At 49.3% G+C, this 22,246-nt stretch overlaps 8 protein-coding genes across 8 annotated transcripts; 5 read left to right on the forward strand and 3 right to left on the reverse strand.

The window, feature by feature from the left end:
• Nucleotides 1-394: 394 nt before the first annotated feature.
• EPUS_05453 (uncharacterized protein) lies at nucleotides 395-1,270 on the forward strand (the record flags this gene model as incomplete). The annotated part of the gene is made up of 2 exons (XM_007806218.1): nucleotides 395-427; nucleotides 518-1,270. The coding sequence occupies 2 exons, from the start codon at nucleotides 395-397 to the stop codon at nucleotides 1,268-1,270; spliced, it is 786 nt and encodes a 261-aa protein (XP_007804409.1).
• Nucleotides 1,271-3,637: 2,367 nt separating this feature from the next.
• EPUS_05454 (uncharacterized protein) lies at nucleotides 3,638-4,913 on the forward strand (the record flags this gene model as incomplete). The annotated part of the gene is made up of 4 exons (XM_007806219.1): nucleotides 3,638-3,850; nucleotides 3,936-4,000; nucleotides 4,079-4,349; nucleotides 4,455-4,913. 4 exons carry the CDS (start codon nucleotides 3,638-3,640, stop codon nucleotides 4,911-4,913), a joined length of 1,008 nt encoding a protein of 335 aa, XP_007804410.1.
• Nucleotides 4,914-6,555: 1,642 nt separating this feature from the next.
• On the reverse strand, nucleotides 6,556-8,072 carry EPUS_05455 (uncharacterized protein; the record flags this gene model as incomplete). Its single annotated transcript, XM_007806220.1, has 9 exons — nucleotides 6,556-6,648; nucleotides 6,727-6,875; nucleotides 6,960-7,053; nucleotides 7,110-7,137; nucleotides 7,190-7,325; nucleotides 7,393-7,505; nucleotides 7,592-7,805; nucleotides 7,921-7,950; nucleotides 8,009-8,072. The coding sequence occupies 9 exons, from the start codon at nucleotides 8,070-8,072 to the stop codon at nucleotides 6,556-6,558; spliced, it is 921 nt and encodes a 306-aa protein (XP_007804411.1).
• A 1,156-nt stretch (nucleotides 8,073-9,228) lies between these two features.
• On the reverse strand, nucleotides 9,229-9,917 carry EPUS_05456 (uncharacterized protein; the record flags this gene model as incomplete). The annotated part of the gene is made up of 2 exons (XM_007806221.1): nucleotides 9,229-9,297; nucleotides 9,345-9,917. The coding sequence occupies 2 exons, from the start codon at nucleotides 9,915-9,917 to the stop codon at nucleotides 9,229-9,231; spliced, it is 642 nt and encodes a 213-aa protein (XP_007804412.1).
• A 679-nt stretch (nucleotides 9,918-10,596) lies between these two features.
• EPUS_05457 (uncharacterized protein) lies at nucleotides 10,597-12,233 on the reverse strand (the record flags this gene model as incomplete). Its single annotated transcript, XM_007806222.1, has 6 exons — nucleotides 10,597-11,537; nucleotides 11,583-11,678; nucleotides 11,724-11,917; nucleotides 11,972-11,981; nucleotides 12,029-12,104; nucleotides 12,156-12,233. The coding sequence occupies 6 exons, from the start codon at nucleotides 12,231-12,233 to the stop codon at nucleotides 10,597-10,599; spliced, it is 1,395 nt and encodes a 464-aa protein (XP_007804413.1).
• Nucleotides 12,234-12,656: 423 nt separating this feature from the next.
• EPUS_05458 (uncharacterized protein) lies at nucleotides 12,657-15,070 on the forward strand (the record flags this gene model as incomplete). The annotated part of the gene is made up of 5 exons (XM_007806223.1): nucleotides 12,657-12,876; nucleotides 12,931-13,065; nucleotides 13,114-13,484; nucleotides 13,540-14,692; nucleotides 14,793-15,070. 5 exons carry the CDS (start codon nucleotides 12,657-12,659, stop codon nucleotides 15,068-15,070), a joined length of 2,157 nt encoding a protein of 718 aa, XP_007804414.1.
• Nucleotides 15,071-17,184: 2,114 nt separating this feature from the next.
• On the forward strand, nucleotides 17,185-18,423 carry EPUS_05459 (uncharacterized protein; the record flags this gene model as incomplete). Its single annotated transcript, XM_007806224.1, has 2 exons — nucleotides 17,185-17,639; nucleotides 17,697-18,423. The coding sequence occupies 2 exons, from the start codon at nucleotides 17,185-17,187 to the stop codon at nucleotides 18,421-18,423; spliced, it is 1,182 nt and encodes a 393-aa protein (XP_007804415.1).
• Nucleotides 18,424-19,546: 1,123 nt separating this feature from the next.
• On the forward strand, nucleotides 19,547-21,313 carry EPUS_05460 (uncharacterized protein; the record flags this gene model as incomplete). Its single annotated transcript, XM_007806225.1, has 1 exon — nucleotides 19,547-21,313. The coding sequence occupies one exon, from the start codon at nucleotides 19,547-19,549 to the stop codon at nucleotides 21,311-21,313; it is 1,767 nt and encodes a 588-aa protein (XP_007804416.1).
• Between the last annotated feature and the right edge of the window lie 933 nt (nucleotides 21,314-22,246).

Below are 22,246 nucleotides of genomic sequence, written 5' to 3' on the forward strand. Positions count from 1 at the left end.
CGGTTCTATCAGCTCATACTCTACATATTTTTTTTGTTGTCTTGCGCTCAGTAGTTACCAAACTCGTTAATTCACCTGCTATTTTAATGCTCAGAGCCTTGTCTTTGACCCAGTTGTGCTAGCATTGCAGCCCGGTCCAGACTCCTGCAAGGACGCACGGACGTCACTCAATTTGCTTGTAGTGCCTGCTCCGCCTGGGATTCAGCTCTGATGGAACTCAACATATTCTGAGGAAGGATCAACATTGGCTGGAATGGTACTGGATGGATAGATATATAAACTGGTAACTTTCCGTGTCTGCTCTTCGTTTTTATGAGCACATCTAACATTCTCAAGAACCTTCCTTGATCACTTTCACGCCCCAATCACTTCACAAGATCTCTCAAACGCCATCATGTTGGGCCATCTTCTTCTTGCCTGCAGCCTTGTTAGCTCTGCAATATCAAGGCACAGGCTATCGATATTGGGAGCGCCGCATCATTCGGCGTCCTAGCAGCAACAACAGTGACAGACACAGGCCTCACAGTCATCAACGGCGATCTTGGTGGCAGTCCAGGCACCGCTATCACTAATTTATCCCCCTTGGGTCGCCAATGGTAACACTAACAGTGTGAATGCTGTTGCAACAGCTGTTCAGAGTGACGCGCTTTCGGCTTACAACGCAGCCGCCGCTCTTCTGGCCACCCAGCATCTGACTGGTCAAGACCTTGGCGGCTTGACACCCGGTCCAGGTGTATACAAGTTTTCTTCATCAGCTCAATTTAGCGGAACTCATACCCTGAACGCTGGAGGCATTCCTAATGCTCAGTTCATCTTCCAAGTTGGCTCTACCATTGCCACCTCATCAGAGTCGACGGTCAACTTGATCCACAGCGCCCAAGCATGCAGCGTTTTCTTTTTGGTCGGGAATTTGGCAACCTTAGGCGCTGGTATAATGTTCAAGTGCGTTAGCTTGGCCAGTACCGCCATCAATGTCACTATAAGTGCATCCAATGTTGGCTGGCTGATCGCACTCAATCATGCCGTGACTCTTGGCACCAACACAAGTACAGGATGCAGTACCACCCTTCTGAGCAGCAGCTCCGCTTCTGCATCTACCACTGGCATGCCCACTACCAGCTCTACCGGGATGATGAACGCCGTCACATCTTCCAATGCCGTTGTATCGTCTTCCACCGTGTCTGCATCACCATTCACCGAGCCCGCTTCCCAGAATTTAACTGGAATAACCACCGTAAGATACTGCCACGAGTCCAACATCTACCAGTAGCTTTCTTCCACCGAGTGAGCCTCAAGTCGGCGGGATTCGTCCTCCGTGGTGTGGATGCAACGTGGTCTTCGCCGATTAGATCAAGAACACCACTCCATGGTCTACACCAGCAACGATATAGCTGAGTGCCCATCTTACCCCAGAAAACATGTAGACAAGGCGTGCGAGGATACATGCGATGTCCAGTGGGAGACTTGCCGTGATGTCTACGCCGAAAGCTTCAAGGGCAAGAAGGAGGCCAAGGACACGGGGAGCTTTGTCAGCGCTACCAAGAAGTGCAAAGTCCAGAGAGATGAATGCGGACAGCTCAATGATAAGCGTGAGGAGACAAAAGATTGCGGCACTTTTGGGGTCAAGCTTCGAAGAATTTGATTCGGAAGCATGAAACAGGAGGAGAGTTCCAGCTCATTTCTATCCTTAAACCCTTTTTTCTTCCTTTCGATTTTGGAAATTCCACAAGGCGCAAGTCGAGCAAGGGGTGTGTGGAGAGCAGAGAGACGGCATGATTACGTGGTGTGAGAGTCGCAAGATAGGAGGAAGGCAACCGCAGCGTCCAAGATCTCGTTGCTTTCTGTATGGATCGTGTCTCCACTTACAATCTGTCGAACTGCTCAGAATAGTGCATAGAATTCGTGCAAAGCAAGTTGTTCTCTATTATGAGGGTAGAAAGCACAGTTTATACACAAAAACAAGCCGTACAAACGCCACAGGAGTTACTCCTAGTTATAGCATAAATAGACCATCAAAAAGCGGCAACAATGTAGCAGAATGCAGCAGAAATGGCTTGTTGACACTCACAGGGATTGACACAATCTTTCTACTTGACTATTTGGTTGATAGGTCGCTTTGACCCAGTCTTTACCAAACAGCAATCATACGTAGCTTATAGTAGGTATGGTATTGCCTTTAATTTACAACTGCACAGACAGGGTTTCCCTAGGTTCGTGACTAGAAGGCTGGGTCCCGTAATTATTCTTATAATAGCCTAACAGGGTAGTAGAGTTACTCGTTCACGCATGATGATAGAACCCTCAACCTCTTTACCTGCCATCGCCGTTGCGTTGCAAGTTTGAGCTGTTCATTGATGGACATGCGCACCTCCCACTGAGATAGTTGTCTAGGAATGGGCACAAGAGATACACCACCTCGAGCCTTCCTCACGAATCCTCCTGCCGGCAGAATGGCAGTTGTTTCTCCTAGCCGAGATCACGTGGATTGAAGCTGTTGCCGCCTATAGACCATTGAGATGTTAAACTTCAGAACTATTTGACGCAAGGAGCAATTATTGAAATTTCTCTGTGACTAGAGAATGGTTTGTTTCCCAGAATGAATGTCCACAGTTCGGATTAGGGCAGGTGTGCTAAATAGCGCAGGTACCAAGCGAAGAACTAACCCTGACGGGCTAGGCTGCACATTAGACACATCCAAGACCCTACTTGATGCAGAAAAGTGAGTTGCAACCAGGGATCCCGACCAATGACTTTTGCTCGGGTTTTACCTCTTTTGCCAATCAGACTATACAAAATGTGATTAAAGACTCAAGCCACAGTACCGCAGCACGGCCACATCAGTCTCAGCGGATCAAAACATCATTCAACTATACTTTCTTACCTGTTTTAGTAGTTATAGCCTGAGACTGGAACTCATTTGTCAGCGGCACCGAGTACCACTAGTTTGTATGACAGACCGGGGATCCGGACCCGTACATTTCACATTACGTTAGTGACTACTGACATCCCAATGTTTCACTTCGATCGTCGGCGCTTCCCCTTCTTCTCTGACCCCCTGGCTCTTCCTCCCCGTCCCAGCGCCATGGTCACCGTTTTCTAACCCCATTATATGGAGTGCCCAGGTCCAGTAATCCTACCATAGTGTGCCACGTTCTAGCTTGTTTACCGATTCGGTGCGCCCTACTCTCTCGCTTGTCCTATTTCACGTACTTTAAGCGAACGCTGTCGCAGGAGTTGGCTTTGAACTTTCACAGGCCAATCCTGACTCTCGATCATACTAAGAACACTCTGAAAATATCAATTTGAAAGACTGGTCGAGAAGCGAACCAGTAGTGTTCTCGGGAACTCTTCTTGTTTCTTTTTGGAGACCTCAGACACGCAAGGTGTCACTAGTCTTGTCTGCAGAGATGCATGCTTCCCTGAGAGCTCCGTTCATGTCGTCCCAGAAGTTCGAGTCCATCCTGCAAGAGCTTGAAAACTATGCCACATGCCTATTTTGGAAGACCTCGGCAGAGGTAGGCCATACTGAGTTATATCAGTCTGGGGTTTACTCCTATTGTCGATTCTTTCTCATATCATCACATTCATATCTTGCTATCTTGTCTTCGAGTTAAACCGCCTGGCGCCGCAATTAACAATGAAGCCCATCTTGTATAGCATCAATGCCTTATTGGTAGCCATTGTTTCCTGTGCTGCCACTCCTACCGACGCCGCTGAACGTCTTGAAGCAAGAAAAAAGTCTTTCGACTGCAAAGACAAGCTCGTCGTTAATGCCTTCTCGAAGTATTCGTCGCTCGCATCATCTCTCTGCAGCTCCTACGTTCCTGCTACAACCACTACTGAGGTCGTTGTAAGTTGAAAGCAGTTCTGCTACTTGATGATGCCTTCGGGGCCAGGCTCTTCCAGGCAATGCTCATACGAGGGCTTTACTCCAGGTCTCTACAAGCACACCTACACCACCAACACAGATCACGACAACTGTACCGCTGACGGGCACGATGTAAGTTTTCAGTCCGTTCTGTCATTGTCTTGAAAACCTCGTCTCGAAAGCTCATATTCGCTGACATGGTGCCTCTAGTACGGAGACAGTCACAGTGACAACCCCAGGGTCACCGATCACGTACTATTACAATGCGCCTTTTCCTTCCAACACGAAGACAATCCTACCGACACCTCCTTCTCCGGCCAAGCGATCCGTCACACCAGAAGCTGTGGATACTGACCGAGGTTTTCCCCCATGGGTCAGTAAATATGCTTCCGAAGAAATCTCGAGTGCCTGTTCATGTTTTGGCATCACGCCCTCGACAAGGACCGCGACCTCCACGTCCGTTACTGTCGTCCCAACCCCGGTAAGTCCTGCCATATCGACCATGCTTGTCTTTCACGGTTCTTCATTAATGTGACCCTTCACTTGTTTGGTCAAAACTGGCCACTAATTACTGGATGAACCACAGACCATCACCGCAACTGTTAGTGAAACTGTATCCACTACCACAGTCACGGTGACCACCACTGTGGAAGGACCTCGACCGACTGTCAGCACCTGCTTCGACTATCAAAGCTACCCCATCAACAAAGACTACTCTTGGCTCGCTCCCGCTGACCTTAACACCTGGAGCGTTCAGACCCTCTTCAGCCTCAGTCTGATCGAATGCTGCAATCGGTGCTATACAACACAGAATTGCATCAGCTACAGGTATTTCCCGGTTCGGTCTTTCTTCATCTACGGGTGCGATCTATACACCCTACCCGGCAACGGTGCCTTGGGAAACCCAAGCCCCATCCCGAAGCTTCTTGGATATAACGAACGGTGCCCGTTGGGCGTATACGAGGGGAAGAGGCAGCTGAATCCTGGGCCGAATATGCCACAATTGGCTATTGGGCCTTGCCTGGATGCGAATTATCTGAACTGAGTAGGGCGTGTTGCAAGCTAGTCTTCTGGAGATAGTCGAGTACAGTAATTTTACGTGCTCATCATGTCATTGGTCGAGGGGAGTATGAGCCTTAGAGAGACACATGTAGGGTGGAGAAGTGGACGGGTTCAATATGAAGGAAAGGGGGAATGATCCAATGCACTTGTCATCTTTCCTGATCGATCGACCTTTTTAACCTTGTAAAGACTAATACAAGTTAGGATAGGTATTATTTAGTCTCTACCCAATTCATTTTACAAGACTTCTAATGTTCTACAAAAGGTTAGAAACATTTAAGAGAGCTAAACAATAGCGAACAAAGAGACCTTTAAGAGGATAAAAACGTGAGCCTTGAGAGGGATCAATTGTTATTTCTGGACAGCACTATTTTAAAGTGGGGTTAAGGGTTTTTGTGAAGATCATTAGCTGCTAAGACAAAATCCTAAGTCAATATTATACAGAGAAACAAATTATAAAATATCTCTTAAATGATTACTGGTCACTGTGATCTACTTAATGACCACTTTTGACTATGCATTACGAAACTCTTGCAAATCCTTGGTTGCTACCCTCAAATTACTATAGGGCAGACGATGGCTATTTATTGTCAGGAGAGCTATGGTTGGGCCTAATATACAAGACGAAGCGTGAAGAAAAGGAAACGAAAGTGGGAACACAACGCTCTATATACATGTCCGTGCCCCTTATCTCGCTGAGGCCAGGTACAGACAACTGTGGGTACCTGTCGTCAGTGATAGCTAGAATAGCGGCGGGGAGCTGGGTCCGAGATGAGCTCTGTGAGCCATGGTCAGTGCCACAGGGAATATGGTCCTTGGCGTAGGTCGCGGGAGGATTCGTAACATCTATCACCTAATTATCATAGTAAAATGACTAAAGTCGTCTAGATAATAAAATAGGTTCTCTTATAATCTTACTACTAAAATTTCAAGATAAAAAACTATTATTTATCTAATGTAAAAAGACCGCCAAGCTTGATTAATTAGTTATAAAGTGTAGTAAGCTTAAATATGGAGGGAGCTGAAGCGAAAATTCAAGGGAGACCCTTCTTCTCACTTCTGGTCGGAAAACCTTCGGACTAATCGACATTCGTTTTTATGGCTTCAGCGGCCATCTTTCACGTAGCTTCATCACGAGGATGTTGCTACCTGCTGTTTGAGATAATGCGACCTTAATCCGTTGGAGATAAGTAATAATGACTTCTGCGCGATCTCTGAAGAGAGTGTATTAACATGGATTTAGGAGTCCTACAGCCTGGATCCAGTTTGCAGTGCTGGAGTAAGCCAAGAATGGTCCGCTTCGAAGGTTAATGGCAATAGTTGATGTAGAACATCTTCCTCAGCAACTCTCTGTCACGGATAACTCTACATTCGAGGAGCCCAATGAGCGGTCCTTCACGGTCATTCCCATCTGTCACGAGTCACCAGAGAACAGATATTGCGAGGGCAATAGCGAATATGATGACATGGATAGAAATTTGACCGGGTAAATGACTGCATGGCTGCACGGGTAGATGTATTTCTACAGAGGCACAAGCCTGGGGAAATCCGTGATTGATCCGCAAGTTAAGCCACGCAGTTTGCATGCTCTCTCTGAAGCCTCCATTCACCGCAACTGCATATTCTTACATGTTACCTGCCATGCTTTGGGCGATTCCACCGTCGATAATGAATATCGTCCCCCACATGTACTCGTTGGTGGCAAGAGTAAGAAGAGACTATATCATGGTTAGGAACAGTTCATGCTGCGACTTCATAGTTTGTCAAGTCTCTGATTCAGGTGTGTTCTGACTCACGGTTGCCAAGTCTTTCACGTTGCCCATGCGTCCAGGGGGCACCCTCGCCCCTATGTGCTCCATCCACTGCTGGAACGGTGCGTCTTCCTGCGGTGTGCTCTCGTTATTATCATCGGAACCACCCGTCGTCATCTCAGAGGGGAACCATCCTATGGAACGTCAGGATTAGGTATGCTCAGCTCCAACCGTTCTTATGGACGATCATTGAGGTTAGAGGAAACGCCCGTACATACCAGGAGCGATACCGTTGACACGGACCTTGATGTTCTTATGACTCAAATCATAGGCCAGCTGCCGGGTTATATGCACAGCAGCAGCCTTACTCGCCTGGTTTGTCGTCAGTTCCATCCCCAGCGCCATGTGGAATTCCTACATCAACTTACATTGTACGCTAACTGAGAATTCTGGGACCTGCGAGATACTGCTTAAAATTTTCTTCAACCGCTAACCGCAAGACACTCACATCCTAAGGAAACCGCTAATAGACGTGTTGTTAATCACGCTGCCCATCTTGCCGGTGGGGCTGGAAACTGATTTGGCGAGAAGCGGCAGGAACGCCGCCGTCACGAAGTAAAGCGATGTGGCATTTGTGAGGAAGGCTATCGATTGTTCATTTAGCCTGAGACATGATCATTGAAAAGGTGAGCCAAACATGTCAATACTCACCCTTCTGCCAAGCGTCGATGCTCTCATCAAACATAGCCTTCCCGAATGCCTCTGGTCCAGCCTCCGGATCTACACTTGGTCTCGTGGTCCAAACGCCGGCATTGTTTACGAGCCTGGTTACCAGTCGCACTGTCAGTCTCTGCCTTATCGTCCATTTGGTCGGTACAGAGGCAATTGTTGTTGGTGGAAACAAATATACAGATTAAGATAGCCCTCAGTCTTCGTGATGTGATCCACGACCCCCTTGATGCTCTCCTTGGACGTTACATCCATGACAATCGGGACAATACTTCCGCCTTGCGGTCCGAGCTTGCCAGGGGACCCATGGATGCGGGCGGTTGTTTCCAGAACCTCAACGCGGCGGCCGGTGATGTAGACTTTGCATCCATTGGTGGCCAAAGTCTGGGTTAACACTGTCCAAATGTGTTATTTAGACAGCAGTGGAAAATGTTTGCGGATGAGAGCCTGGGAAAAGAGGAGAAACGAGGCAGGCGATAGAAGGAAGGTATACGAGGTGACAATACATACTCAAACCCATTCCTGTACCACCGCCGGTCACTGGTAAGGCTGTCAGTAATTGATCGCTGAGAGTCAGAAGCACGTTATCATTGCTTACCGAGAACAACCCAATCTTTTAGGGAGAATAAAGAAGCAGCTGAAAGAGGGTTGACTACGGCCATTATGGACAAGACGTTCGATTGAATAATAATATCTCATTAAGGATCGACCTGTATGACATCCGGGCGGAGGGTGGATGGGTATGGACAGAGGCATCCAACCGGGGAAAAGGGACAAGATATCGGAGTAGATTACTGTTAAGACCAGAATTTGTCTCCGCGCCAATCAAATCGCTGGAGATGTCCATAAGCAGCAATTCTCTGACGCTATTCTGGAGCTTAGAATGACTAAATCTCGCGACGATAGGGGGCTCGTTCCGTACCGGTTCCGTACCGATTCGGTACCGGTTCGGCAGCATCCGTAATGGCTTGCCAAACTCATCACTCTGAGGTCGTTGGTGTGTTCTTGCTTCCCATGCAAGCCGCCATAGCCACATCCTAAGTGTGAACCTGCACCGTTGGTTTTGTGGGAAAGATACTTGTGATGTAGAAATCAACTCAGAATAAGTCTGGATTGCGTTAGCCCTTCTGACGTCGGCAGCAGATTCTCCTATTCTGGAGGTCTGTTCTTCCATGAGCCCGCCACTCAACCTCATTTGACGATAGCCACTCAGCGAACATGATCAAGGTGCAACATAGACGAGTCTATTTCGTCTTGGGTGCCCATAGTATGTAGGTCTACTTTATCGCCCGAGAGAAATCCTCCCCTCTTTACTACTAAATGAACGCCCAGAACTCTCATCACTGCATATGTGAGACATTTTCATGTCCAACATCGCTTTAGTTTATCAGTCAATTCTGGCGACAGCATGCTTAAACGTTTTCGAAGTTCGGTTTGATTCAGACCTTCGCGGAGAAAGGGAATCTAGCCAGTGTCATGTGACTTGTGGCATTACCTATTGGAAAAGCCTCGCTGCCAGAAGTCTGATTCCGCTTTGCCCATAACTGCATCTTCGCGCCGAGCTGGTCCATTAATGCTTGTACCTGATACGTCTAACACCCGGTGTGGTGCGACCTCGCGTCCTTTCAGCGTTAGTATTATGGCGCGCGGTATCATACAGTGCGGAGTTTTAAGGTGATAGACATATTATATTGCTTTCGCAACTTTTTTCCCTGGCAATACAAGAGACTGCAAATCGAAGGCATCTCCATGAGCTATCCCCATGAGCCAATCGCCACAATACTATTCATGATCTCGTCTCCCTTTCAACATAGCTTTCTACTCGAATGGATCATCGGCAGAGATCACAGTCACGTCGTCGTTAATGTTGTAGTCAATATAATGGACCTGACTTTAGGTTAGCGTCGTCTTTGAGCATGAATAGCGGGCTTTACCGAAGTACGAGGTTTGGTCCAGTGCCAAATTTTGAAGGCGACGTGTACAGAAATACCACTGCGCACTAGCCACTCGATCCACAAGTACATTTGTGAGACTCTTAACTTAGACATCTCTGCGCTGACAACTAGTTGAATTGCCTGACCGTCCGCGTTTCCAGAAAGTGTAGGGTACGAACCAAGCTGGAAAGTCATCTTCCTCAAAGCACGAAATTCTTTCAGTTGCCGCCCCATCTGTTTCCCATCCAGAGCTGAAGTGCTTGCCACGATCGTCCTAATTCGATGAAAATGCTCGTTTCGCAGTCCTCGTTCTAGAGTTCCAGCCGCCAAAGGACCTGCCACTTTCATTACAGCATTCGAGTACAGAATCGGAGTTGCCTCCAGATGACATACGCGGCAAACTTGAAGAAGGGCTATGAGCTTGCCATTCAGGCGTCGTGAACGGCGCGGCACATTCGCGGCCGGTAGGACGATCGTTGCCCCCGCAAAGACTTCCTTATAGATCATGCAGCGCACCTCTGAGGGTAGAGAAAGAAAGGTAGGTGGGTGGTCTGAATCATAGGAGTCTGACATCGTGCAAGACTGGATACGCCTTGGGTGCACAATAGCTGAGGTAGCAAGCAGCCAAGGTCAGCAAGGTCAAGCGTGGTGGAAAGAGGTCTTTCAAGGAAGTGAATGGAGATACCTTGGAATGGTGGTAGACTGTTGACAGATACCCAGAATCTTGTTTGGCCTTTGGTGAAATTGTTAGATCGCTTATGTGCCTTGAGGGAGTGAGAATCTTGTCACGTAGTGATGCGCTGCTCGAGTTGCGTGACTGACTATTTATTTAAGATTTGGATTGTGGATGGATGGAAGTGTTTAGCAGCTGCAGTGACAGTGAAAGCCTGTCTTCATCCACGTGGAAACGAACATGTTCACATGGAGGCCTCCTCGAGGCTGCAAAGCTTTGAAGTCCATTCAGACAATGGAGTTCCGTATCTAAGACAATTAATTGAGTGGATGATAGACATGTCCTGTGGCTCAATGCTCATGCAACCTGTGAACAGCTGAAGTGCCAGAGTGGGTTTCTCGACAAGAAATCATGGTACTTAAGATGTTTCCCTGCAAGGCATCATGGGGGAGGAAAACCTGATATTGACTTGACCACGAATTAGACTCTTTGTACCACAGCCTGTTGAGAAACATGCCACTGGGCTAGCTGCTTACGTTCCAGAAAAGCCTTCGATGTATTAGTATGGGGTGGGCAGTATTATCTCCCTCCTTGATCAAACACTCGAGACCGCAAAGCCTGACTTATCGTGCTCATGCGACTTGCTACACCCCCGCTGCCCCCGTGCTGCATGTTACTTAGTAACGCCTCTTCCAACGCACTTTGCGTCACACTGGCATCATCAAGATCAGAGAAGCTGCTACCCATGCTTGGACTACCATCGCTCCCTTCCCTGCCACTCCCAGGTCTGCGAAGAGGTGAAAGTCCAGCAGCAGCAAGCTCAGCAGCACGCCGAGGACTCAGCGGAGTAGCAGAGTGAGAAGGTGGATTAGTGTGCCGAGGCGCAGATAGCTGTGATGGTCGAACCGCGGGTGCAGAGCTGCCAGGTCCAGATGAATTTGAGCTAGCGGACGAGGTCATCTGCTGCTGAGGCACAAGCACAGCAGGTCTTACGCTAGTGGAAGTAATTCGCTCCATAGTGCCTCGCCGGGTAGTAGTCGGCATAACTGCACGTGGTGGCGTGCCGAAGCCGCCGCGAAGGGTTGCGCTCTGGTCTTGAGTGGGGTGATGTGTACTGGCGCTTGATGCAGCGGCGAATGGAAGGAAAGGGGATGTGTCATCCTCATCCTCATCCTCACCATCGCCTCCCTCATCTGAGGGCGATGATTGATGCGTGCGTGTGGGTTGAGGCCTATTTCGAGCTGAAGACGGTCTTAGACGATTACTGACCGTGGGCTTAGAGGCTGTCTCATTCTCCGACTGCTCAGACGAAGAAGGAGAAGACAGCTGCAATTCTTTCGGAGATCGTGTCAAAGGCTCCTGTTGAACTGTCGTTGCCCGCGAGCGTAGATCCATTGGCCTGGTTGGCGCATCCTTAGAAGCGTGTCGCGAAATAGGAAGTGGCATTCTCTGCTCCGTGATAGAGCCACTCCGAGAATGGGAGGCGGTTGCGGCTGAGCCCATTTTCAATGTTTGTGGCGCTGGAGATGTCGTCAGCTTAGCACGGATCCGAGCTGAAATTATACCTTTGACTTTATTCGGAGTCCCTGGAACGCTGACTTCTCCTCTTAGGGAAGGACTATCTCTGGCCTGCGTTGACAATCTAGAAGGGACTTGCGAGCCTGCCTGTCGTCAGTCCTTGATAACTAGGTGAGCGGAATCCATACCTCCACTCCCATCTCGCTTCATCGCTTGCCCACCGAAGGCACTTCCCGACATGGAACCTGGGGCAGGCGAAGGGGTTGACGACTGCCGCGATCCTACCTTGCGCATCTGGGCCCTCACTTGAGATAGCTGTCGTTCGTACAGCCATGCTGCTTTCTGAAGAAGGAAAGGCTGGGTAACATCAAATCTTTCAGCTCTGTTGAACAGCTAAAATCAGATGTTTTCACGAGTTTTTTGCATGAAAACGTACAATTCCTTCCCTACCGAGCATCAGCATTGACTTGTTGAACGAGTAATCGAGGCATACAATTGAGCTCGTTGCTCTTTGACTGCCGTGAGATGATCTCCCATAGCTCCTTTTCTTTGGCTGCATTCCAGGCTACCTGTCAGAGTGTCAGCAAAAAAGTATTTCTCGGCTGCTGTGATATACGCACTGGTGGAGGGTCAACAAAACCCCCTCTATTAAAAGGGAGCCTGATGAAGACTGTAAAGTGGTTTTCGACTTCTGACATCGTATCATACGCAAGGTCCGGCTGGAATGACTATGCCAGAGTACAGAGAGCGACGGAAGCACAAAGGGTGCAACTGTCACGAAGATGTAGTCGGCTTCCAGGCCTCTGTGGTAGTTCACTGTCTGATGGTATTAGTTTCATCAACTTCGCTCTACTGGGGACGTTATCGTAAATGGTGAGTTAGAAACATTGAGCCGAATTCGTAGTCGTCTTCACCATTATTGCAGTGCTGGGGATCTAAAGTTAGTTAGTTACTAACTAGTACTCCGTACCGGTCAGGACGTTATCGTTATCGATAAGGGTCCGGACTTAAAGAAAGACCTACCGCCGAATTCTCGTTGTGCATGTACGTCGTATTTAGTGCATCTCCAGACCTGTCGAATCCTTTGTCACCATTCGTTCTTCGCCTGTACAGCAAACATAATGCCTCCCTCTGCTGCAATTGCCCAAAGTCCATCCAACGACAGAGATGGTCTTAGCCCGTCCCCTGAAGCGCCGGCACCCAGCAATTTGACGATCGCAGACTTGTTGCACGATGAAGATGACGACATCGAATATGAGCCTTCTCCCGAGCAAAGCTACATGACTGACGTGGAAGGGGAAGAAGACCAGGACGAGGAAGATGACGAGAATGAATACGTTGGTACGGCTTGGGAACCTCCCTAAACTAGTTCTACTTGCAATTGACACGGAGCAGATGCACAGGATAATTTGAGTAGCGTGGAGATCCAGTTCTCCATATCAAACGCGAGTATAGACAATGCCGAGGAAGAAGAAACGGAGACCGAGCAGACTACCACCACGCCACGGCAGAGAAATGATGCAGTACGAGGTATGAATACAATCTCAGCCCGGCTACATTGATGCTGACCGGTAGCAGTGACCTCGGCACAGCTGCTAGAGATACTCCGGACCAGTGCGCCTTTTCGACAGCTACTCACCCGCGGAGTGTTTAATGGGCGAGCTGCGCATACTGGTGTCGATGACGATGAAGATGACGACGGCGAGGCCGGACATGGGCGTTTTACGTCACGGCGGAGGCGTAGGCCCAAGAGTTGTGAGAGCAAATATCCGAGCATTCCTAGCGAGGAAGGAAGAGAACTCATGAGGTCCGGAATCTATGGCTCACGAGATCACTTTGCGGACGTTAGAAGGAAGCGAAAGAAGAACGTAAGCGAGAGATTAATGTGGAGGAGGCTCGGTGACGATGCACGAGGAAGTTACCGGCGGGCCAATCGTCTAATTAGCCAGGTATGATTATCTCTAACTATCATCCCTTCAGGGAGCTTGCTGACTCTGTTTGCAGGAAATGGTGCCTGCCACGACTGTTGCTGACAAGATCATCCATTATGATTCTCGAGCTTACAGTGGCCAGTTTTCTGACGATGGCAATTTCTTCTTTTCTTGCACGCAGAACTTCAAGGTTCGCATGTACGACACTTCCAACCCTTATGAATGGAAGTATTACAAGACTGTGGATTACCCCTTTGGCCAATGGACCATCACCGACGCCACCCTCTCACCCGACAACCGCTGGCTAGCCTACTCTTCAATCAGACACATGGTTTGTCTCGCCCCGACTGACCCTTCCGATCCCTCAGACCCAACGCTCCTTGACTTCACCAATTTTGCGCCATCTGCTGGTGGAAGTTCGAGGAGAGCGACCTCACATTGGGGTCGTGCAGGATTTGGCATCTGGAGTTTACGCTTCTCTGGTGATGGCCGTGAGATCGTCGCCGGTACTTCCGACCACACAGTCGTAGTCTATGATCTCGAGACCCGTCAATCCGTCCTCAAGCTAGACAACCACGACGATGATGTGAACGCGGTCTGCTTCGGCGACACTTCATCCCCTCATATACTTTATTCCGGTTCAGACGATCAAACTCTCCGAGTATGGGATCGCCGGTCAATGGCTGATGGACGAGAGGCTGGCGTCTTCGTTGGCCACACTGAGGGTATTACATATGTCGACAGTAAAGGTGATGGCAGATATGTCTTGAGCAATGGCAAAGACCAGATGATGAAGCTCTGGGACCTGAGAAAGATGATGAGCCCTAACAAATTCAAGGATGTCAACCTCCGACGGTACGGAACAAACTTCGACTACAGATTCAATTCCTACGACCCTATGGACTACATACCAAACCCACATGACTGTTCAGTTGTTACCTTTAGAGGCCACAGCGTCCTCAAGACACTCATTCGATGTCATTTTAGCCCTGCTGGAAGCACAAATTCCAGATACGTATACAGTGGGAGCGAAGACGGCATTGTCTGGATCTGGAACATGGATGGCACCGTGAAAGGTAAAGTCGACGTCGGCAAGGCGACTCTGGGCACTAGACCTCGCCATCCAGACGTGGTAAGCTATGGATACGAGTTCAATCGTCATGGGAACGGATGGAAGACTTGCGTCAGAGATGCCAGCTGGCATCCTTATGCCCCTGTGCTAGCTGGTGAGTCCATTCTTTTCCAATCATCTACTCTCCTAACCCTTCGAAACCCCCTCCACTAATCAATGATTCACCCAACCCCTAACCCCTTTTTCTTGTCTAGCAACATCCTGGAACGGCTGGGGCATGGCCAACGGTACCGTCTCCCTCCATAGCTGGAACGACGGTAACGAAGACGACGAGGGCGACCCACCCCTCAGCACAAACTACAATGCCCGCCTTGAAATTAAGGACGACTATAATGAGCACACGCGCAAGACAAGGGGCCCGAGGGGCGGGCTTAGGAGTAGGGTTGTCCCGCCCGTAAGATATGGCCAGGATGGCGGGGCTGCTGGGAATGGAAGGGTCGGGGATGACGATGGAGCAGCTGCGGGCTGGTGACAATTAGGGAGGAGGAGGTTGAGGGAGTTATTCGGAATGGGGAGCGGGTAGTGCGGCTCTTGGGTCAAAAGGTAGGCACTACGTAGGCTTCGGGTTGGGCTGGGCCAAGGACAGCCTTTGGTTCACTTCCAAGCTATTGAACGTGGTTGGGAATTACATGCAGTGGGAGGATAAGGATATATTTGGGCAGTAAATGCATGGATGAGAGATGTGAAGGCATATATCTTTTGCACCAGCGAAGCTTGATGGATCCCATACATCAATACATGACATTGGAAACGCAAGGACAGCTGAGGATACTTGGGGGAGGATATATTATGGTGACGATGTAGCTGTATCTGGAGAATATACTCGTGAACCCACAGCATTTTGGTGTGTACGACTGCCTTCATAGCCAATCTCCCATGTACCAAGCGATACAAAGATTTATGAGGTGTTTCCGGCGTTCTGAATTGGAATTCAACGCCAGACGGTGAGCTGCATTGCCTGCTGACAAGTACGAGATATCGCACACAAGACCATGTTTGCGTTCACACCCACAATAGAAGTGATATCCTTCCAGCCTCTTCGCTAGCCCAGCATCCCACCATCGTCATGCCCCCCCCACCAATATATTATTCACCGGTATATGTACTGTAGAGAACAGAGTGTCAGCGCCAGGAACACAGATCCCAGGCAGCTTTCTGACAAGATGCACAGAAGTGTGTTGCAGTGGCTGAGAAGGCTCACTTAATTTAATCACATAGCCGATTGCGCCCATTATCAAGAAACCGAATCCGACTGCTTGTGAGATCTTGATGAATTCTCGCTTGTCAGCTGGAGAGTTATGTAGTGTGTTAGCACGGGACTCTGGGAGATGGAAAGCTTGAACGTGTTCTGATGGGAAATCGGAGGAAAATGCTTAGGGAGGAAAGGTGATGCATGAGTGGTATCTTGTTCACTTTCACAGGGTCAACGTACGCTTGGTACATCTGTTCAGAAATTGTGTGCCATCTCTTAGGAAGTCCTTGGGCACATCGGCGATCTCTTGTAATGTCTCTGACATGTTGATAATGTGGAAAGAAAGAGGAGGCGCGAGGATTGTGACTGGGATCGCAGGCGGGAAGACTTGTGGAGGAGCTGGTAAACAGCAGCTTTCCTCTCGGTTCAGTGATAGGACTGCAGAGGAAGAGTGAGAAGCTCGGTGGGGTTACGCGAAAAGATGGGATAAGAGGGAAATGAATTGAAAATCGATACCTGTCCTGTTGGAATTCTGGGGTGCAGTAGCTAGAATGTGCCTTGAATTCAGGGCTCCCTAACTTAACTAACTTAGTAGCGAAGCTTCGGACGCAGCGAGCTGCAGCTCTTGGCAATAGTTTGCGCCGTGCAAGAAAGCTGCGGGCTCACGTCTTTCGTCCTCGGGCTGCTTTACTCACCATCATCACTTTGACTTCCAACGCATTCCCATCTCGATGCTCTTCCTTCAGAAGATCCCTGGTAGCCACTTCTAGCACATCACTTCTTCATCCGTACGCAAGCTGAACTACACCTGCGAAGTCGAGCAGCACAAGGCTGAGGGTGACTACTCCTTACGGTTTCTAACCCTTCAAGAAGAAGACTGCTCTGCTAACACCCGGCCGTCTTGCTTGCTTCCTTTGAGTTTTACTTCATATTGAGACCTGTTGGCGACATCTGCTGCGGCGTTGAATCAGGCCTGAAGACCTGCTGGTACAATATTGAAGCATCGTTGTATCGGTTCTCCTAGACTTCTATGTCTCTGCACTTGCCATCGAAGGCAGTCAGATCACACGTCATTCAGATTTGGCCATAAGCTTGAAAAGCGCTGCCGCATATTGCGTGTTTACAACAGCCTTGTCTCAATTCCACTGTACGTATCTTTTCACACTATTGCTCTCTTGGAGCTTCATGTTCAGCATCGTGGTCGAATCACGTTGAGTCCGTCGGAATAGACGCGACGCGCCAAATGGATGATGAGGGCACCAGGGTCATGTCACGTCTCTCCTTGCTAATCGGCTATGTCTACCTAGATTCTGTGATTTCCATCATCTCCTCCCAGACAGTCTTGTGTATAAAGACAGCAGACAGACAATTGAAAACTTTTCTAGCCATTGACCATGGCGTCAGAAGAAGACAACTTTGACATTGACATCTATGGGGAAGGGGAAACGGAAGCCAATGAGGGAGACTATAAGCAAGAAGACACTGACATTAATCTCGATGGCCCCAATGACGAACGTCAGCATAATGATGATAGTATCAAGCTAGAAGACCCAAGCACGGCAACGTCAACGGTGAACGGGGATGTGCAGTATAACGATTCAACAACTGCCACATTACAGTCCACCTACTCGCAGCAGAACACTCCTACTCCACACCAAGGTATCAAACGGAAAGAGAGCTCGGATGACCGACCCATCGACCCAGGTGCTACTCTTGCTCTCATGATCTCAGACCTGCATTGGTGGACCACAGAAGACGATGTTCGAGGTTGGGCTAACCAAGTAGAATGTGAAGACGAGTTGAAAGACGTGACTTTCAGCGAGCATAAAGTTAATGGTAAGAGCAAAGGGTATGTAGATCTGTACAGCTCCTCGCCAAAGTCAGGTATGGCTAACATCATGGCCAGACAAGCTTTTGTCGAGTTCACCAGCTTGCAAGCGGCTTCAGCCATGAAGCATCAAATTGAGTCATTGGTTGGCAGCCAAGCTGGAAGCAGAAAGTATGCTGTTACGTACTCCAATCCCCACCAGAATCCTTTCAAGACCTACCCCAAGGATGGACCTGCACGAGGAAAGGATGATCGTCCCCAAAGAACGCCTTCGGGTGGTTCCTACAACTCTCCCGGACCACCGACGAATAACTATAACAACACGGGGGGCGGTTACCGAGGCGGGCGTGGTGGCGGAGGTTATAACAGAGGAGGCATGAACAACAATATGGGTGGTGGCTTCAATAATAACAGAAATTTCTCCAACCCCATGGGTGGTTTCAATCCTGCAATGGGCGGAGCATTCCAGAACAACATGGGTGGGATGAACAACTTCGGAGGGTTCAACAACCGTGGAGGCGGCATGATGAACAATCGAGGAGGCATGGGAGGTATGCGCGGTGGCCGCGGCGCAAACATGGCTGGTGGGATGCCAATGATGGGCGGGATGGGTGGAATGGGGATGGGGATGGGTATGGGAGGAGCAATGAACCCAATGATGGCCGGCATGGGGATGCAAGGGCCCGGAGGATTCCAAGGCGGTAACCCTCAATTCAATCCTGCCTTTTTCAACCAGGGCCAAGCAGGCGGGCCGGGTGACGCTTCGTGGAACCCGCACGGCGCAAAGCGGACAAGACAGGAATGAATCCAGCTTCCGTTCTCGTGCAGCGTCTCACTCTTTGCATGGACCAGGGGAGTGCTCGAGGAATTGCTAAGTCCCAACCAATTTTGGAATCAGGGGACATTGCCCTGGTCCCTACGGCGTTTCGATGATGGCGGCCTGGCAAATAGAGGGTCAGCACCACTTACTACCTATGTGACATGTCCAAGGCCCACGGTCGGGTAGCAGAAGTTGCTTGGATCATTAGCTGGTCGACAGAACCATGTGATAGAACCATGTGATTCAAGCGTGAGAGAGTCGATGCTCTGATTAGATGGTATTGTGGTATCACCAGTATTGTGGTATTGCTGACCTAACCGTCTGGCCCAATAAGGTACTGCGTACTGTGGCGCAGAGTGGCCGATCAGCGTTTATATGTAGTGGTCAAAGGATGAGCTCCACCACAATTACACAATGAGCACAGTGTGGGTGGGTCAGCCAGTCAGTTGTTGGTCAGTTGCCCAACTCTCTCGCCAGCCTGAGGTCCAGAACCAGAACCAGAACCACTCATCCACTCATCCACTCATCCACTCATCCACTCATCCACTCATCCACTCATCCATGCCAAGCCATAACGTCTTTGACTTGACATCTGCCCGCTGCTACCTCACTTCCTCTCCTTCTCCTTCTCCTCCTCCTCTCCATCTCGTTCAATCATCACCAATAACCTGCAGCATTGTAGGAGCCGGACTCCCGCCTGCTCCAACCCGCCTCCGAATGTATTATACTGCGCTGCCCTGACGAACATCGGTTATTGTCAACTAAACCCAGCGAAGGTGTCGCATTCACAACTCCAAACACAAATCATCCATATCCGTTGAATACTACACTACTATCATTTCCATGCTTCTACTTACAAGAGTCGCTTTGACTATACAATAGACCATGAACAATAGCTCCTATTGATGCTTTGGCTGCCAGCTACCCTTGCGACCGACGCATTGGAAGGAGGGAGTGCCATGCATATCTTCAGAGTGCTCGTTGCTCCTATGCATCCCTATCACCGTTTCTGTCCCACGCTATTCGATTCGTTAATACAGCCATTATCTGTATACTTTGATTTGTCTTAATTACGATTATCACCCTTCTATTCACCGGTACAGGAAACATGGAAACGCATTCCAATTTCACCTTCGTCGAAACCGGTATCCCGCATTCGAGGCGTGGCACGTCCAGAGGCTCTGCTGCTCGAAGTCTTATTCGCAGCCATGCCATGCAGCAAGTCTGGGAACAGCGCCGCCTGCAACGCGCTCAAAGTCAGAGAGACAGCAACTTCGAGATTGTCTTCGAGAATGAGCAGATGAAGGGTGCAAAAAAGTCCAAAACCCGTCCGTCACAACAGTCATGCGGTATTCAGCCAGCAAGCAAATCTACCAAGAGCGCAAAGAAGGTCAATAAGCAAACCCTGCCTCCCTCGAATATATCCGAAGCTGCAAAGAGTTCCATAGCAGGAAGCTGTAAAGAAAACGGCAGACGTGGAAGATCCATGAATATCAAGGATGGGGCTTTGCAAACATTAGGAGACGGCTCCTCTGGTGCTGAACAAGTCACGCAACAAGCACATGCTGGGAGCGGAAATTCGCCATCACCATGGAATCTTTCTCCACCTTCCGCTATAGGAATGTGTCTGATGGACCCTTTCAATACTTGTGCGGTCTCGCTAGGGACCAAAGAAAGCCGCTACATGACGCATTACTTCCAGGCCCTTTCGTGGCGGTTCACATTACCCAAGCAGACTTGGCTACGATATGCTATACATGATCCCGGTCTCTTACATGGGGTACTAGCCATTGCTGCAGCTCACTACTCCTTTACATCTACTCACGGACTTTCCGATGACGCATTGTTCCATCACTGGAAGACCATCAACCACGTTCAGAAATGCCTGGATGATCCCGCCTTGCGATTTTCAGACGGTGTAATTGGTTCGATTGGTCGCATGGTGATATGTCATCTCATCTTCGGCGATCGACTACAATTCATTACCCATCTGACCGCCCTTCAGAGGAGTGCTGAAGCCAGGGGTGGGCTTGAAAGTCTTGGCATGGTTGGACAACTTAAGTATATCATCTCCAGCTGTGTGGCAGGTGCCGCGACAATATGGTGGGAAGATGTCCCTCCACAGCTGAAATATCCCTACGGGTTCCTTGCCTACCCTGCTGTGGACGACGTGCCTGACGTAGAACCCTATGATCCTGAATGGGGTTCGGCTTTTCGTGAACTCAATCATACTGGCTTCCTGTCGGACACGCTGCTCGACATCTGTGAGGCTATTGTTGCACTCAACTCAGTCATCAGCTCTCGAAGAAGCTGGAATGAGGCGCAGCAGCGCATATTTGGCGACCAGTGCAACAAAATGTCCCTCAGGCTCGTCTATATGAAAGAGAACGAGTCTACCAGCCGGTATCAGATGACTACGCAGGATCACATGCGAGAGTGTGTCCGTTTGGCGGTTCATTTCTATGTTTCTGCATTTCAGCGTGACGTTCCACTCCTGTCCAACCTCTCAATCCAGACATTACACCGGCTCGAGGAGTCTCTCTATCTCACAGATCTCGAGAACTCCTGGGGCGGCGGTCAGCTTGGAGAAGTGCTGTTGTGGGTTATGATCATTACTGCTTCTGGTTGCGTCCGGCGGCAAGAGAGGGAGTGTGCAGGGGCACAACTCCGGAAGACTGCACTGCAGCTTGGAGTGACGGAGTGGCTCGAACTCAAGAGAATCTGCAGGAGGTTCCTATTTCTTGATAGTGCGGTGGAACGGAAGACTTGGCCGTTATGGAAGGATTACGGACCTCGCTCGGAAGATGATACGTCGCCCACACTGTCCCAAGCCAGCATATTGCCGAATGATGAACAAGCTATAATCGTTCCCTAAGGCTGTTGAGTCCATATATTCAAAAGCGTTGTCGTCGTATCAACCGTGGACTAGAACGCGTCAGCCGCAGAGACTCAAGTTTAGCCAGCACTAAAGAGCGCCTCCAATCGGCCTCGTCTTCGTATGTGAGCCAGCCGTAAGCTAAAGGAGGGTTATGGTGGACACATGACTAAGGTATACGGTGTGCAAGTAGCCTTGCTTGACGAATTGGGCTATGCAGCATTCCTTATTTCGAGTTCTCCGCCAGGTGTGCTGGAGCACGAAATACGCTTTATTTGGAGCACGCTGACTCTTGTCACCTCTGGCTAGTGAACTAAAGGCGCACAACTCTCGCACATTTCCATGTGATGTGGAATATGCCTTTTGCTACTACTGACTAGCTCGCAGTATACATTACCACTTGAAAGGACCGGTTCCACTTGTGCAAACGTTGCTTTCGCAAGGAAATTGTTCTTTTGTTGGATGATATTCGGCATTGGACGTATATATGGTATAAGGGCGCTCTGAGTGTTCAAAGAAAGCCACACTGGGTCCATGTATCAAATCGTCGCTGGTCAACAGGAGGAAGATCGTCGGTGTCTCCGAGATGGTCTCCTGAGCAAGGAAGTGAGGGACTAAGGTTCTAGCACGGCATATTGTTCATACAGACTATTGCATGTGGTTTATACTCGTTGGCTTCGGACATAAATTCTCATTTTTGTAATTGCAAACTATTCATAGATCCCTAGTAGATCAATAACGGACCATGTTTATTTCTTTTCCAGCAGCCACCACATGATTTTTCATGCCCAGAAGACAGGGATAGTCAGCAAAGACACTTGCACCCTGGACGAATGACTCAAATATTCCATTTGTTTTTGAACTATCAGCTTCTGGGTTTATTTTCTTCCTAAACCTGCTTCTCTGACCCTGCTCCACGTGAGCATCCTCAGA

This window comes from Endocarpon pusillum, assembly GCF_000464535.1.
Source record: "Endocarpon pusillum Z07020 unplaced genomic scaffold scaffold5250, whole genome shotgun sequence".
NCBI classification, from domain to species: Eukaryota; Fungi; Ascomycota; class Eurotiomycetes; order Verrucariales; family Verrucariaceae; genus Endocarpon; species Endocarpon pusillum.